The sequence below is a fragment of the Opisthocomus hoazin genome, chromosome 4, assembly GCF_030867145.1.
Source record: "Opisthocomus hoazin isolate bOpiHoa1 chromosome 4, bOpiHoa1.hap1, whole genome shotgun sequence".
Classification (NCBI taxonomy): domain Eukaryota; kingdom Metazoa; phylum Chordata; class Aves; order Opisthocomiformes; family Opisthocomidae; genus Opisthocomus; species Opisthocomus hoazin.
Genome location: NC_134417.1, coordinates 26,970,608 through 26,984,351, shown reverse-complemented (window position 1 = coordinate 26,984,351; position 13,744 = coordinate 26,970,608). Strand labels below are relative to the sequence as shown.

The window sequence follows — 13,744 nt, the reverse complement described above, 5'->3', positions numbered from 1 at the left end:
ATATATACACCTGCCGGTATAGTGGACATATATACTGGTCCTACACCTCTGACAACAGCAGACTAGATGCGTCAGAGGGATATTCAAGACTCTGTAGAAGCCAGATACAAGACATGCTCTTGTAACATGTCCATGAAATGGACTACGTTGATATTAAACATCATGGTTAAGCAATTCCAGTAACTTGGTCATCTTCAGTTTCCATAACTGTAAGCGACATAGTATCTATGTAGGCTTTGCTATATCTGCGCTGCAAGCTACTTCTTTCCGGATTAAAAACGATGGTAGAAACTGACCTTCTATAAAAAAAAATATATATATATCTACTGTCAGAGGCACGTTTGATAATCTTGTATCAGAGGAAATTATAGTAATACAATGTATTCAATTTGAAACACCCATTAATTTTACTCCAGTGCAAGTGTACAGGTATTTGAAAATGCTTTATTGCAGACTATTCAACGGCAAGTAATTTCTCATGTATTGGAGTGCTATAAGCACAAAGTGGTATGAAATTATAAATATATTAAATTGACTTACCATCAGAACTTGTTAGAACAAAGCTCTCGGCGTGGGACTGCTTCTTCCCACCTATACTTCTAGGAAGCCAGTGAAGGTCTATGGGATAAATATCATCCGGAAGTTTCACCACTCGAGTAGTCTCACTAGTTAAAAGGTTCCATTTCATAATTTGGTGATCATCACTGCAGGAATATAGCTCGTCAGCTGTAGTCCATCCCACGCAGCTAACTAATTCTTTATGTTTAATTAAATTAAGGAAGTCTGAAAATTTTATTTTTTTAAAAATAAGCTTACAAAATACCGCAAGGAGCAGTACAGGAAGATTATTTTCATAAGATTCCATGGAATGTTTTACACAAAGAAAACACGATTCTTCATTTTTTCTTTGCTCTTTTGCTTCAAGAAAAGAGCTGGTAGAAATTCAGCAAAAAAAATAAAGCAAGCTGTGTTGCGTAAAAATGTAATTCTTATCCTGATGTGTATTTATTGAAACACAGCTGAAATGTTGGGTTACACCTCTAAAAGGGTGTTAGTGCACAATGCAAGTGCAAAACACCCAACCATTTTTCAGATGTGTATTAACACCACATCATATATAAGTTGTTGACATAATTTATTAGCAGGAGAATTACAATTCTGTTTACATCTGTTCCATGCACATCTTATAACAAGCAAGTAGATATATCACTACTTCTATTTACTCTCTGGGAAAGCTTTTAACTTATCACTATAAACAAGAAATGAAAGAAAAACTCAAAACTTTCTACCAAAACATTGATAACTTCCAAAGGGAAGGCATTACTCTAAGCATGTTCAACATGTCTTAAAATGTTGCCGTTAAAGGCTGCATTGAATGGTGAAGAAAAAGGGAAAAAAAAAGCCACCTGCAATTTACAAATATTTTACTATGACACTTATGATACAGAAATCCTACGACACTTATGATAAACAAATCCTTTCTGGAAAAAAGTCTAATAACACGCTTTTCTACATTTTATTCTGAGACAAAGGATATGTTTTGGTTCCTTTAAAAGTGAAGTCTTCAGTCTCATTTCAGTTGTCCAGATACAGCATTAAAAAAAGATATGTAGGTACGTTACAACTGTAATAAAACAAACACATATATAAGCAGCGAAAATTAAAAAGGAAGACACTAACAGCAAAATAAAAAGTTTCGAAATAAGTAATATTGCATCGGTACTGTGGCAAAACAAGCACCAAAACAGCCCTTAGTTTTAAGGGAACTCTGTTTGTACAGTACCCAACTCCATATTTATCTGATTGCTGAGTATAAACAACTGGACAATTTAACGAACAAGCGATGCTAGCAACATTTTGCTGAAACATTACAGGTTGACACACTGAAGTTCTCTTGTGCTGACAAACAGCCAGGAAGGTAGCAAGGGAAAACCCGGAATGGCAAACTTTTCACGGAACTTAATGCTTGGCACGAGCACTGTGAGAAAATTTCGAGGAAAAAGCCGTATTATGAAAATGATCCTGCCGTGACAAATGATATGAGGTCCTAGTCCTTCATCCACCCCTGCGTCCATGACACTACTGCAACACAGTAATTCCACGAGCAGTTCAACGGGGTCCCACCCTCTCATCCACTCCCCTCTGGTGACAGCAAACGCCGTTTGGTGTCTGTGCCTGGACAGGGCAGAGGCGCTGATCCAGGTTACAACTTCTTTGTCCTTCAGCATGGAAAGAAGTGAGAGCAAGAGGGTGGGAGCAGATGGTACACTCTGAGCAGAGCACGATGATGCACAACGTGGCCTTCTGATCTTCTTGGAATTTTTTCACCAGAAAAGTGGCTATGTCAAACAGTTACTATACAGAATTTAAGGAGCATTAAAAGAATAATAGTCCTAAAACATAACTTTCTGTGTGTAAAGAATAAGTTATTTTCAACCCTACTTTACATTAATTGGTAAACACACAACAGTTACTATTATTTGTATCTCTCATACATTCTTGAATGTCTAATTTCCTTCTCCTACCCTTACCCAAAACCTGCATAGGGAGTCTCATCATCAAGGCATTTAAAAGGGGGCTAAGTTTGTACTAAACTTTTAAAGTAGCCTTTTAATCATGTTCTTGACTTCTGTATGGTGGCAACGCCGTTCTTCAGCACCTGCATGTACCTGCTGAGCACACGCTGCAACACTTTCTGCTCATCACTTGCCGGGCTGGTCTCTGTGCCACAAATTCTAAAACTAAATACCCCGACATAAACCACAAGATTTGTATACAGCAAAGAAACAGCACAGAGTAAAATACTACTAAAGTTTTATCCTCCACTTCAGCATAAGCACCTCTCCTGCTTAACGGAACACCTCACCTTCATTTGGATGCACGGATCTGACCCGCTTCTGTTTCCTGGGCACACCACACCTCGCTAAAAGCACCTTTCCCGTTGCTGCTGGGTAGTTTTTAATTGTTCATTTCTCACTTGGCGTTTCAGCAGGCACATCGCTATCGGCAACTTCCAGCTCGCGCTCCCTCCCTACTCCTGCTACATGGAATTCACAGAATCACAGAATCACAGAATGTTCGGGGTTGGAAGGACCTCTGTGGGTCACCCAGCCCAACCCCCTGCCAAAGCAGGGTCACCCAGAGCAGGCTGCACAGCACCGTGTCCAGGCGGGGCTGGAATATCTCCAGAGAAGGAGACTCCACAGCCTCCCTGGGCAGCCTGGGCCAGGGCTCGGTCACCCTCAGAGGGAAGAACTTCCTCATGTTCAGCTGGAGCTTCCTCTGCTTCAGTTTGTGCCTGTTGCCCCTTGTCCTGTTGCTGGGCACCACTGGAAAGAGTCTGGCCCTGTCCTCCTGACACCTACCCTGCAGATATTTAGAGGCATTTCTAAGGTCCCCTCTCAGCCTTCTCTTCTCCAGGCTGAACAAGCCCAGCTCCCTCAGCCTTTCCTCACAGGAGAGATGCTCCAGTCCCCTCATCATCCTCGTAGCCCTGCGCTGGACTCTCTCCAGTAACTCCTCATCTTTCTTGAACTGGGGAGCCCAGCACTGGACACAGCACTGCAGATGGGGCCTCACCAGGGCAGAGCAGAGGGGGAGAAGAACCTCCCTTGACCTGCTGCCCACAGTCCTCTTAATGCACCCAGGATCCCATTGGCCTTATGGGCAGCCAGAGCACACTGCTGGCCCGTGGTCACCTTGTCACCCACCAGCACTCCCAGGTCCCTCTCTGCAGAGCTGCTCTCCAGCAGGTCAGCCCCAGCCTGTACTGGTGCCTGGGGTTGTTCCTCCCCAGTTGCGGGACCCTGCCCTTACCCTTGTTGAACTCCATCAGGTTCCTCTCTGTTATTTTCCTTTCAAAGACAAGACCAGAACTTCATTACAGTTTTTGAAAGCAGCTTAAACTCTCTGTGCACCTGAAAGGCAGGAGGCTCGTCCGTACGCCGCGCAGCCCAGCAGGTGCACCCATCCCCACCCGCCACAGCACACGCACCACACACAGCTCCGCAACGAGCGGGTCAGCTCAAAGCATCTACCAGGAGCTTTAATGAAAGATGGCGAGTTTAAAAAAAACGAGGAGTTTATTCCAGCACGGCGGGTTCGGTTCGCTTCTCCCCCCCTCTCCCAGCCTCCCGCCTCCCTCCTTTAGCCGCTCCGCGATCGGGGACGGCGGCGGGAGGTTGAGGGAGAGCCCGGGGGGAGCGACGGGGCAACGAACGGGCGTATATGGCGGGGCCGGAGCCCGCTCCTCAGCCCGGCTGCCCGCGGGGCGGCTTTCGCTCCCCGCCGTGAGGGAACCACAGCTCCTCCCGCCGCGCCCGCGTCCCCTCGACAAACCCCTGGCACCGCGGACGGCAAAGGCCCCCCCCGCCGTGCCACCTCCCGCTTCTCCCCGCAAAGCCTCCGGCTTCCCTCAGGGCCGCCCGCAGCCGGGACTCCCTCACCTCAGCGCCCGGAGCTCTCCCTCCCCCGCCAAGCCGGGGGTCACCGGTCCCGACCCCCCTCGCCCACCGCGGCGGTGAGTCAGCCCCGCCAGCCTCCCCCGCCGGCGAGGGGAGGGGGATGGCGGCCGCCCCCGACCCCGGCCCGCCTTTACCTGCGGCGGCAGCGGGGAGGGAGAGCGCAGAGCGGCGGGGACCGGCTGCCTCCGCCGCCGCCTCCCGCGCTGAGCCCGCCTTCCTCCCGGTCCCCGCAGCGGGGCCAAGGCGGCTGCTGCCCGCGGCCGAGCGGCTCCGTCTCTATGGCGACTTCCCGCGAGACTTCTTCCTCCTCCTCCTCCTCGTCCCACCGCCACCTCACAGGCCCTCCCCGACCAGGTGACACGGCCCGCTGGCGTCACCGCACCGCCCGTTAATTAATTAATTAATACCGCTTGAAAACCGTCGCATCCCCACATTTTTTTTTTAATTTTTATTTTTTAGGGTTTTTTTGTTGATTTTTTTTCTTTTTTTAAACCAACAGCCGCCGCTCGGGCCCTGCCGCCTCGCCGCCCGTTGCCCAGCAACCAAGCGCCGCCCACTGACCTACTTCTAAAATTAAAATAAATCCTCTCGGCGCGGCCGCTGTCACCCGCACCCGCCGGCTTCTCCCCCCCTCCACCCCGAAAACGCCGCTCCCCGAAGCGAGGGGCTTGATTTTTGCTTTTTATTTTGCTTTTTTTCCCGTCCCCCCCAGCCGCCCAGCCCGTCCGCGCAGTAACTGAAAACAAGATGGCGCGGGAGCGGGGCTTTCTTCCCCGCGTTCAAACCCGCGGGAGGCCGGCCCCCTCCCTTCCCAGCGTGCCCCGCGCTTTTCTAACGAATTTCGGTTCGAGTTCGCCGTTTGGGCGCCATTTTCGAGTGTAGAAAGCGGCCGAGCCGCGGCAGGAGCCGGAGCCGCCCGCTCCGCCGCAGCCTCGCAGGGACCGAACGCCGGCCAGCGCTCGGAGGTACCGGTCCGGGGCGGCTCGGCGGGCGGAGGCGGCGGTTCGCCCGCGGGCGGGTGGAGGTGGGGTGGCGGCGGCGGGGGGGGGGGGGGGAGGGGTTGCCCCGGGGGCGTCCTCAGGGCGCTTCGCCGGGCAGAAGGGTGCTGAGGGGGGAGAGCGCGGGAGGGCGGCGGGCTCTGCCCCGCGCCCTCTCCTTCCCCTTTCCCCCTCGCCCCGAGGGAGGGAGAGGCGGCGACAGCTCCTCTCTCCGGGTGGGGGTTGCCCTGCCCGAGGGGTCCCGGCGGGTCGGTCCCCGGCCGGTGTCGGTAGGTGAGGCGGGATGGGGGAGAGGGGCCGGGGGGAGGAAGCCCGGGGCTCCCCGCTGTGCCCTCAGGACCGCCGGGGAGCGGGCTGGGTCCCGCCGGGGACGGGGAGGTGCCGGGGCGCGTCTCGGTGGCAGCGAAGCAGAGACCCCTCCGTGACTGGCTCTGCTTGCGGCTTTTCTGCTTGAAGTCTGAGAGATAAATTGTTAAAAAACCGCCTGTAACGGCTTGGAAAGACCGTGGCGAGGGTGCAGTCGGGACTCCTTAGATTAACGATGGGTTAAAAAAAAAGAAAGCCCCCCAAATTTTTTTTTCTCTGACGTGGGTTGTCGCTGTCGGCTTTCCTCGGCTGTGAGTGAGGAAGCTTTGCTGCCCGTCCCCGACCCCCTTTCCTCGCCGTCCCCGTGAAAGAAGCGGTGCTCGGCGGGGGATGCTCTCGGCAAACACCTCCGGGCCGGCTCGGGGAGGGGCCGGCCGCGGGCTCGTTGCATTCGTGAGCGGGCGTGCGGCAGCGGGTTTATCGCGACTTAGAAGCGGAGGTCGAGCGGTCGCGCTCGTTCGTTCTGTTGAAGTCTCGGGGGGGGGGGGGGGGGGGTTGGGGGAAGGGTTGGTAAGGTAAATAGGTCTCTATTGCACAATTCTGTTGGAGTGGAGCTGGTTTTTTGGGGAAAAAAAAAAATCTGGTACTTTGAGAGGCTGTGATTGTCCGAGACGGCCATTGCGGAACACTTCTTAACAGGGACACAGGCTGAAATTGCCTGAAAATGAGTTCTTTCTCTCGTACCCCCCCTCCCCCATTGTCCCAAACGAAGGGCTCTCATGAGAGTGGGGGCTGGGGGTAGGTCTGACAACGTCAAATGATTGGCACCAATTGCGAGATGACTTTCTAACCACGTCAGTTTTTTTTTATCTGGTGAGAAGTAAACTTTCTCATGTCTGTTTTTCTGCGAGCGAGCTTCGCCACTTGCTGCGATTTAGACTCTTTTGGAGAGAGTTTTGCTTCTGCGGTTGTCTTTCTTCTCATCGGTTGCTTTCTGTTTGTGCTTTTTGGGACCTCTGCGTAAGTGCCAGCTGATGGACTTTTGTAATTTTTCCTTCTTGATCCGATAACTTTAGATGAAGGTATTTTGTTTTGCTTTCTCTGTTAAATGTTGCATGCGGGCAGTAGTGGTTGTGTTCGATTTTTCGAAAAGAGTGTGTTGATTTAAACTATTGAAGAGTCAAGTCTTTGCTATAATTACGCAGGTCCTTTTGTTTATCTGCCTATATACAATACATAGCGTAGGCTGCTGAAAGTAAAATGTGTGTCGGGTCTGAAAGGTGTGTGTAAAGAGTGCTTCCAGAAGAGCACATATGGCTACTCGGTTTGTTATTGCAAATGTGTCTTTAACTCTTTTGCCCCCAGCATCACGGTTGCTTTCTCTGAGCATCGTAACGGCGCTGAACTCGGCTGAAGGAGTTTTCAGTAGGTAGATTCATGCAGTTTCTACAGATGGGGGTCAGTCCGTTGTTTTGGGGGGTGATGTATCTTAAAATATATTGTTAGGCTAAGCTTTAGGTTGTGTTTTAAATTTGGATTTTTGTCTTCGAAATACCTCTAGTCTGGAGTTTCTAAATGAGTCAAACATCTGGGCAAGCATGTAGGTATATTCCTTAGGGGATTGTAGTTCAATGCTTAGATCATGGGGTTTTCTCGTTTATGTCAGCAAAGGAGATAGATCCCTTCGGTAGTTTGATTGCTTGGAATGGAAGGGAAACAGCCAACAGAGAGCATGCCAAGCAAGAGCACCAAAACCTCTACAGCAGCCCGTCGGAAAGGCAGAGAGCCCTTAGAGGAGTCCACCAGTGACATGGAGGTGGAAAACGGAGGTGACAGACAGCTTGGCGAAGCACCTCTGCAAGGTAGGTCTGAACACTGTGGTTCTGACGGAGTGGAAATGTGGTGATAGTGCCTGTTCAGCAACGCCGTTCAGTTGAATTTATCAACTGTTCCAGGCAGGATTTGCTCTTTCCTCTTCTAGAAAGGAGTATTGAAAGCCTTGACTCCTGGCAAGTTTGAACAGCTTTTAAAATAGTAAAGAGGGCTTGCAAAGAGTTAAAGCGTTTGGACCAGTGATTTAGTACAAATGCAAAAGCAATTTGTAGACTTTCGCCTAATAAAGCCTATTTTCGTATTCCTGATGTGTAACATTGTGCTTAAGGTTGTGGTACAACAGCAGGATTTTTCAAATTTGTATGCAGCCAATGGTATAGGATTTCTTGGACTGGAATAAATGTCAAGTTTATTTACTTAACTCTTCAAACGATTTGACTTTCTTTTTCATGAAGCAGTGTATTTTCTTGAATTTCCTGAGTTTTTTGCGGAAAATGTCTGGAAAGCCAGCAGTGTGTGTCTTTTTAGGTAGCCAGATGTGCAATTATTAAAGCAAAGTATTTGACAAATAGATGAATATGTTGAAATTGGTGGCAAAAACTACTGTCTAGTTGACAAAAAAGTTGCTGGTAACTGTTGAAAAGCTGCTTTGCTTACAACTAGCTGATATCCAGGAGGCCAGTTTGTTTTCGTAACAAACTTCCTGCCTTTGCAGAGTAGTTGTGCTGTCATTACAGCTTTCAGAGCATTGTGCAGTGATCCCCAAATCTTGCGGAGTGACTCGTGAGCACGATTGAAATGTGGCTTTGCACTTATTAATTAGAAAGCCTTTGCCTGTTTCAGATTTGTAGGCTTATTGTGATGGCTGTAGCTATTGTAGCTGCAGAGTGCCTATTAAAGTGTGTTAGAATAAGTATTACATAATGAAAGAACAAGCCAACTAGTGAATCGATGGGGTGTCTTAAGCATCTCTTTTTAATAATTCACTTTGTGGAATGAAGAATTTTAATTCCACTTAGCTCATTTTAAGAATTGCAGGCAGAAGTATAGGTTTGGTTCACATAGAAATGAAGTTTGCTTTTTCCAGTTGAGCGTTTTAAAATGTCTCTTGTCATTGAGAGCTTATAGTCTTTTTTTTTTTTTCCTTTCTGTTTATTTTGGATGGTTTTTAGCAGTCTCAAATGAGGTGCTTGATAACCGAAGTTTAGAAGAGATTTTGGGTAGCATCCCTCCTCCCCCACCTCCTGCAATGACCAATGAAGCTGGTGCTCCTCGTCTCATGATAACTCATATTGTAAACCACAACTTCAAATCCTATGCAGGGGAGCAAACTTTGGGACCTTTTCATAAGGTATCTTTCTTTTACCATAAGCATTTTTTAAATGAAGGTAAGACTTCGCTGTGTGTTAGTATTCCTTCCTGTATTTTCATGTCAGCTTACCTCAAAATGACTGAAAAATGTGTAAGTTTGAGAATTACCTATATAGTGATATTCTAAGTTTTCATTATTGGACAGCAGAGAAAACAGTTAAGTGCCACTTTCTGATACTGTACAATTTTAATTTATCAGTAAACCTTAAAAGGGCACACTTTTCTCTGTATTTCGTTTACTGCAGAACTTGTAGGGGTGTGTTTGAAGAATGAGAATGTGTTTTAGTGCCCACAAGAGACTTACGTGGCTAATCATGAAACTTTCCTTGCGAACGTGCTTGCTAAGTGCAGTATCGCTTTGAGTTCACAAGTTAAAATTTAGAAAGCTGAACTGAGTTGAGATGTGGGGTTTTTTTTCGTAAATAAGTTGTACTGCTTTACCTTTGGCAGTAAAACTAAGCTATCAAATAGTCTGCAGTTTCAGGCACTAGAAATAATTGTGTTTTAAACTGTTCACAAATTAAGTGGGTGATGTACACTGGCCAGGATCTATTTCCCTTTGAATATCACTTTTTTCCTTCTATTATACAGCGTTTTTCATGTATTATTGGGCCAAATGGCAGTGGAAAATCCAATGTCATTGATTCAATGCTTTTCGTGTTTGGGTATCGAGCACAAAAAATCAGATCCAAAAAACTCTCTGTGCTGATCCATAATTCTGACGAACATACAGACATCCAGAGTTGTTCTGTGGAAGTCCACTTCCAAAAGATCATTGACAAGGTATGTATGCTTATACTCAGAACAGTGGAGAATTTTTTTTTTCTTTAAGGATTTGAAAACTTTAAATATTTGGTTATTTTAGTTTGAGCTGAGGAAAACTTCATGGCATGATTAGTTTACCTTTGGGATGTAAAGCATCAATTCAAAGTTAATCAGCTTTAAAAATTCCTCTATCGAGTAGTGCAGTTCTTAAAATATTAGTAGGGATTATTTTTTTTATTTTCTCAAAGATTAGTATCTGGTACATGTCGATTTTAAAACTACTTAGAGATATGTAATAATCATTTTAAGGAGAAGTCGTTTTAGAGTTATCTGTTTTACCTGAAGTAAATAAAGCTTATTTCTGAAATTAATAAGGCCACTAATAATTCTGAAGTCTGCATTTAGACATGTTATATATTCCTAAACTTATTGTTTGAGCATATATATTAAGAAACAAAACTTATTGAAGTAAAACTTTTCAAGTCACTTAAAGTATTTTAGGTTATCTAAATTGAGAAAAATATACAATGAATCTGAAACTTTCTTGTTTACACTTTATATACAGTAAGCAGGCCTGCAATTTTAAAACAGATTTTTCATCAAAATTTCTGGACCTCGCATTGTACCACTAAATATTTTTGAACCTGATATTTTGTTTGAATGAAATAGAAAGTGTTGGCAAATAAAAATCAAATAATTTTGCCTGCCACTTCATGTATTGTTAAAAACTTCTGGACATTTCTGTTGATTTATTGCAATTACAGTGCAAGGAATTTATTTCTCCATTTTAATTTAATTTTTGTGTACACATTCCAGCTGAAATATCAACTGCTGAGTTTGAGGTCAGTCAAACTAGTGGGAAGTGTACACTGAAATTTCAAAAATTGTGTTAATAGAGTGGCAATATCTATAAAGCCTTTGAAGGAACTGTTCTAAAAGACAGGTTTTTTTTCTATTTGACTTGATATACAGACACACATAACTTAGGCCTTATTTATAATAATCAGATTCATAAATTATGAAATTTATTCTCTTTTTTCACTTGACTTCGTATTAACATTTAGGAGCTAACTTTATGATCTAAAAAACTTCTGTATATACTAGATATCAATTTGATTATGGTCTTGGGGGTTAATCTGGGAAAGGGGTAGGCCAGGTTAAGTCTTTACAAGAAGCATGCATCAATTCTAACTTTTTAAAGTATACTGCCAGCTTTTATTTTGGTTGCTGCTTCGTAGGTAAGTGCAAGATAGCTTTTGAAGCTGATGATGTCGTATTTGTCACATCTTTAATGTTTTGCTTTTTTATCTTCTACAGTTTCTCTTTAGAACTAGTCAGCTAAAAGTAATTCCTTTGCCTAGCACTATAAAAGAGGAGTTTAAAATGTAAACAGTATTTAAGTCATTCAAGACTTCCTAATTTAAAATTTAAGGGGTGGAATAGCACAGCCACTTTAAAGTTGAAGGAGGCCTTTTGCTTTGGTTTGAAGCAGTGGTAAAGAGAATAAATTAAGTGTTTTCAAAGCAATAACTTGTATTAGAGGTGGGAAAGGCATGATATGAAGGCCATTCAGTTTAAATAATAATTTGGGCTGTTTTTTGTCTGGTTCTGAAAGTTTTTTGGGGTGTTTTTCCTCTTTTTTTTTTTTTTTTTTTTTTTTTTTTTTGAGATGCAGTTTTAAGACAGTTCCCACTCCTGCTAGACCCCAGAGTGCAGTGGACTTAAAACCTGAACGTGACAAAACTTCTGTGCTTAATTGTGAAATATGAGGTAAACCTGTGATATAATAATCGTTTTTCTGGCTTTGTTTTTCCTCAAAACAGGAAGGAGATGATTACGAAGTCATTCCTAACAGCAATTTTTGTGTATGTAGAACTGCTTATAGAGATAATTCGTCTGTCTACTACATCAATGGAAAGAAAAAGACATTCAAAGATGTTGGTATTCTTCTTCGAAGCCATGGAATTGATCTGGACCATAACAGGTTCTTAATTTTACAGGTTGGTGTGTGAATAAAAACAAATTTAAGTAAAGCTAATCTTTACAGTTATAGTTATTAAAAATACTGTCCAGGCTTAAAGTCTTGTATTTGAGGCCTTAAAGTACTCTAGCAGCACATCATGGTTTGCATGCTCTAATAAAGATGCGAATCATTATTTGCTGCTTTAGAAATTTAAGGCAGAGAAACAGTTGAAGATACTAATATAAATTTTTCTGTTAACAAATTTGTGTTCCTGACATGTGGATGAATTGAAGAGTTGCCATACTTGTTCCGCCCTAGCAGCACGTAAATATTGGTGTAGTAAAATAAACCTTAAACCCCAATATTATTGTGCTGCTTAAGCGTGGCAGAGATTCAGCGACTTGTTTATACTTAGTGCATCAGTATTAACTTAAATCTTAATGATTCTACTGTTAACTTGCCTACAGGTCTCATATATAGACATGGTTTTACTGGAGAAGTATGTATATAAAAATTAACTGTGCATAAAAATTGAGTGCAAGAAAAAACACATGAAGTGTGCTTTTTGTTTACAGTTGTTTAACTACTGTAGAGGACTCAAAGAATGGCAGGTTTATAGCCAATTCAAGCTACGATTTAAAAGCTACATTTTACAACCCATACTGTAAAAATAAGAGAATTGGTCGATATAATATCACTTATATTCAAGTTTGACCTTAAAATTAGAAGGCTTCCTGGCCTCTGTTTGCTATTTAAAAGGTAGGCTGAAGAGAATCACACTAATTTTTTTTAAATAATAATGGAGGATTTTGCTATGTGCCAAATAATTGCTTAAAATGTAAATTGAGTTACAGTAGTTGATGGATGTATTTAAATGATAATTCAATTGGGTAACTGTGTCTGCGATTACCTGTAATTATTTCACAACTATTAGTAACAGGTCCCAAATCTACCCTGAAGGAGCGTGGCCTAGAAAATTAGTGACAATGGGAGCCTCCCAAGATCTGAAAATTTTCAACAGAGTTTATTTTAGGCCTGTTTTTGTTAAAGGAGCTTCCAGTTCCCCTCTAAAAAAAAAAAAAAAAAAAGAATTTATAGATAGGTTGCTGTGCTTGCTTCACTTCCTCCAAGCCTTTTCGTGCAGTCCTTTTTTACAGTTACACCCACAAAAAGAGGATATATCGGTTTTGAAGTCTCCATGCCAATTAATAATTCCCTCCAACACTCTATTCCTGTATTTTCTGTTTCAAGATGGAGTGAGAAGTACTTCCAAAAAAACAACTGGAGTAAATACGCTCCTTTTTTCTAGATAGTTGTTCTTGAGTATCGTTTTAGCAAAATTTCTGAAAGGGAGAGAATGCAGAGTCAAAGATAAAGGTAGAAATTCTGGTGCAAAGATACTTAAAGCCTAGTGTTGGGAGAGCATGCCCTCTCATCACTGGGAAGAGGGGAAGGGAACATTTGGGAGGGAGTATTGCTAAGCTTTTAAATTTATTTTATTTTTTTTCCACCCGGAGTGTGATTTGTTTTCTTCTCCCATTAATTGTTTCCCAGGAAGTTACCAATGAGGAGAACATACTTTTTCCTAAAAGCTTGGGTTTCATGCTTTCCATCTGTACAATGGGAAATAAGAGGGAGGTATAACCAATATTAACACATAAAGCAATGGTTGCCACCGCTTTTTTCTTTCATTCCACTAGACTCTTTGTGGGTTATGAACAGCAGAGGAAACTATACTGAGATTTTCTGTGTTTCTTTAGTCTTTCTGACTGAGGCGAGGTCCTTTCTCTTTGCACATAAGGTTTTGTGCCTCTTTAAAGTGAAATCTACTGATTTGGCAATTCGAAGTCGAGTGCTTTCCAGTTGGGAAATGTAGCAATATTTTTCATGAGAGAAGCACTTCAAAACACAAATGCTAAAAATTATAGTTACTATATTACTATAGTTATTATATTACTATAGTAAGTGAGACCATGTCAGAAGGCTAGGGCTGTGAACTATCACAAGTGTTGCCCCTCTTTTTCCCCCTAATATTTTTATTATTT

At 43.7% G+C, this 13,744-nt stretch overlaps 2 protein-coding genes across 7 annotated transcripts in view; one reads left to right on the top strand and one right to left on the bottom strand.

Annotated features, from left to right (window-relative positions):
* The window catches only part of IFT80 (intraflagellar transport 80), a 55,145-nt gene extending 50,384 nt beyond the window's left edge, over positions 1 to 4,761 (bottom strand). For both annotated transcript variants that reach the window (XM_075418391.1, XM_075418392.1), the window contains exons 1-3: positions 4,598 to 4,761; positions 1,542 to 1,624; positions 541 to 766 (exon numbers count right to left, since the gene is read on the bottom strand). In XM_075418391.1, coding sequence (XP_075274506.1) covers positions 541 to 766; positions 1,542 to 1,574 — 259 coding nt within the window. In that variant the 5' untranslated portion in view covers positions 1,575 to 1,624; positions 4,598 to 4,761. The remainder of the gene's footprint in view (positions 1 to 540; positions 767 to 1,541; positions 1,625 to 4,597) is intronic.
* A 588-nt stretch (positions 4,762 to 5,349) lies between these two features.
* The window catches only part of SMC4 (structural maintenance of chromosomes 4), a 41,335-nt gene continuing 32,940 nt past the window's right edge, over positions 5,350 to 13,744 (top strand). Inside the window, exons 1-6 of one of the 5 annotated variants that reach the window (XM_075418390.1) lie at positions 6,232 to 6,266; positions 7,133 to 7,192; positions 7,434 to 7,629; positions 8,776 to 8,951; positions 9,563 to 9,754; positions 11,560 to 11,736. In XM_075418390.1, the coding sequence (XP_075274505.1) occupies positions 7,473 to 7,629; positions 8,776 to 8,951; positions 9,563 to 9,754; positions 11,560 to 11,736 (702 nt within the window). In that variant the 5' untranslated portion in view covers positions 6,232 to 6,266; positions 7,133 to 7,192; positions 7,434 to 7,472. The other 4 variants (XM_075418386.1, XM_075418387.1, XM_075418389.1 and 1 more) reach the window with 4 other exon arrangements.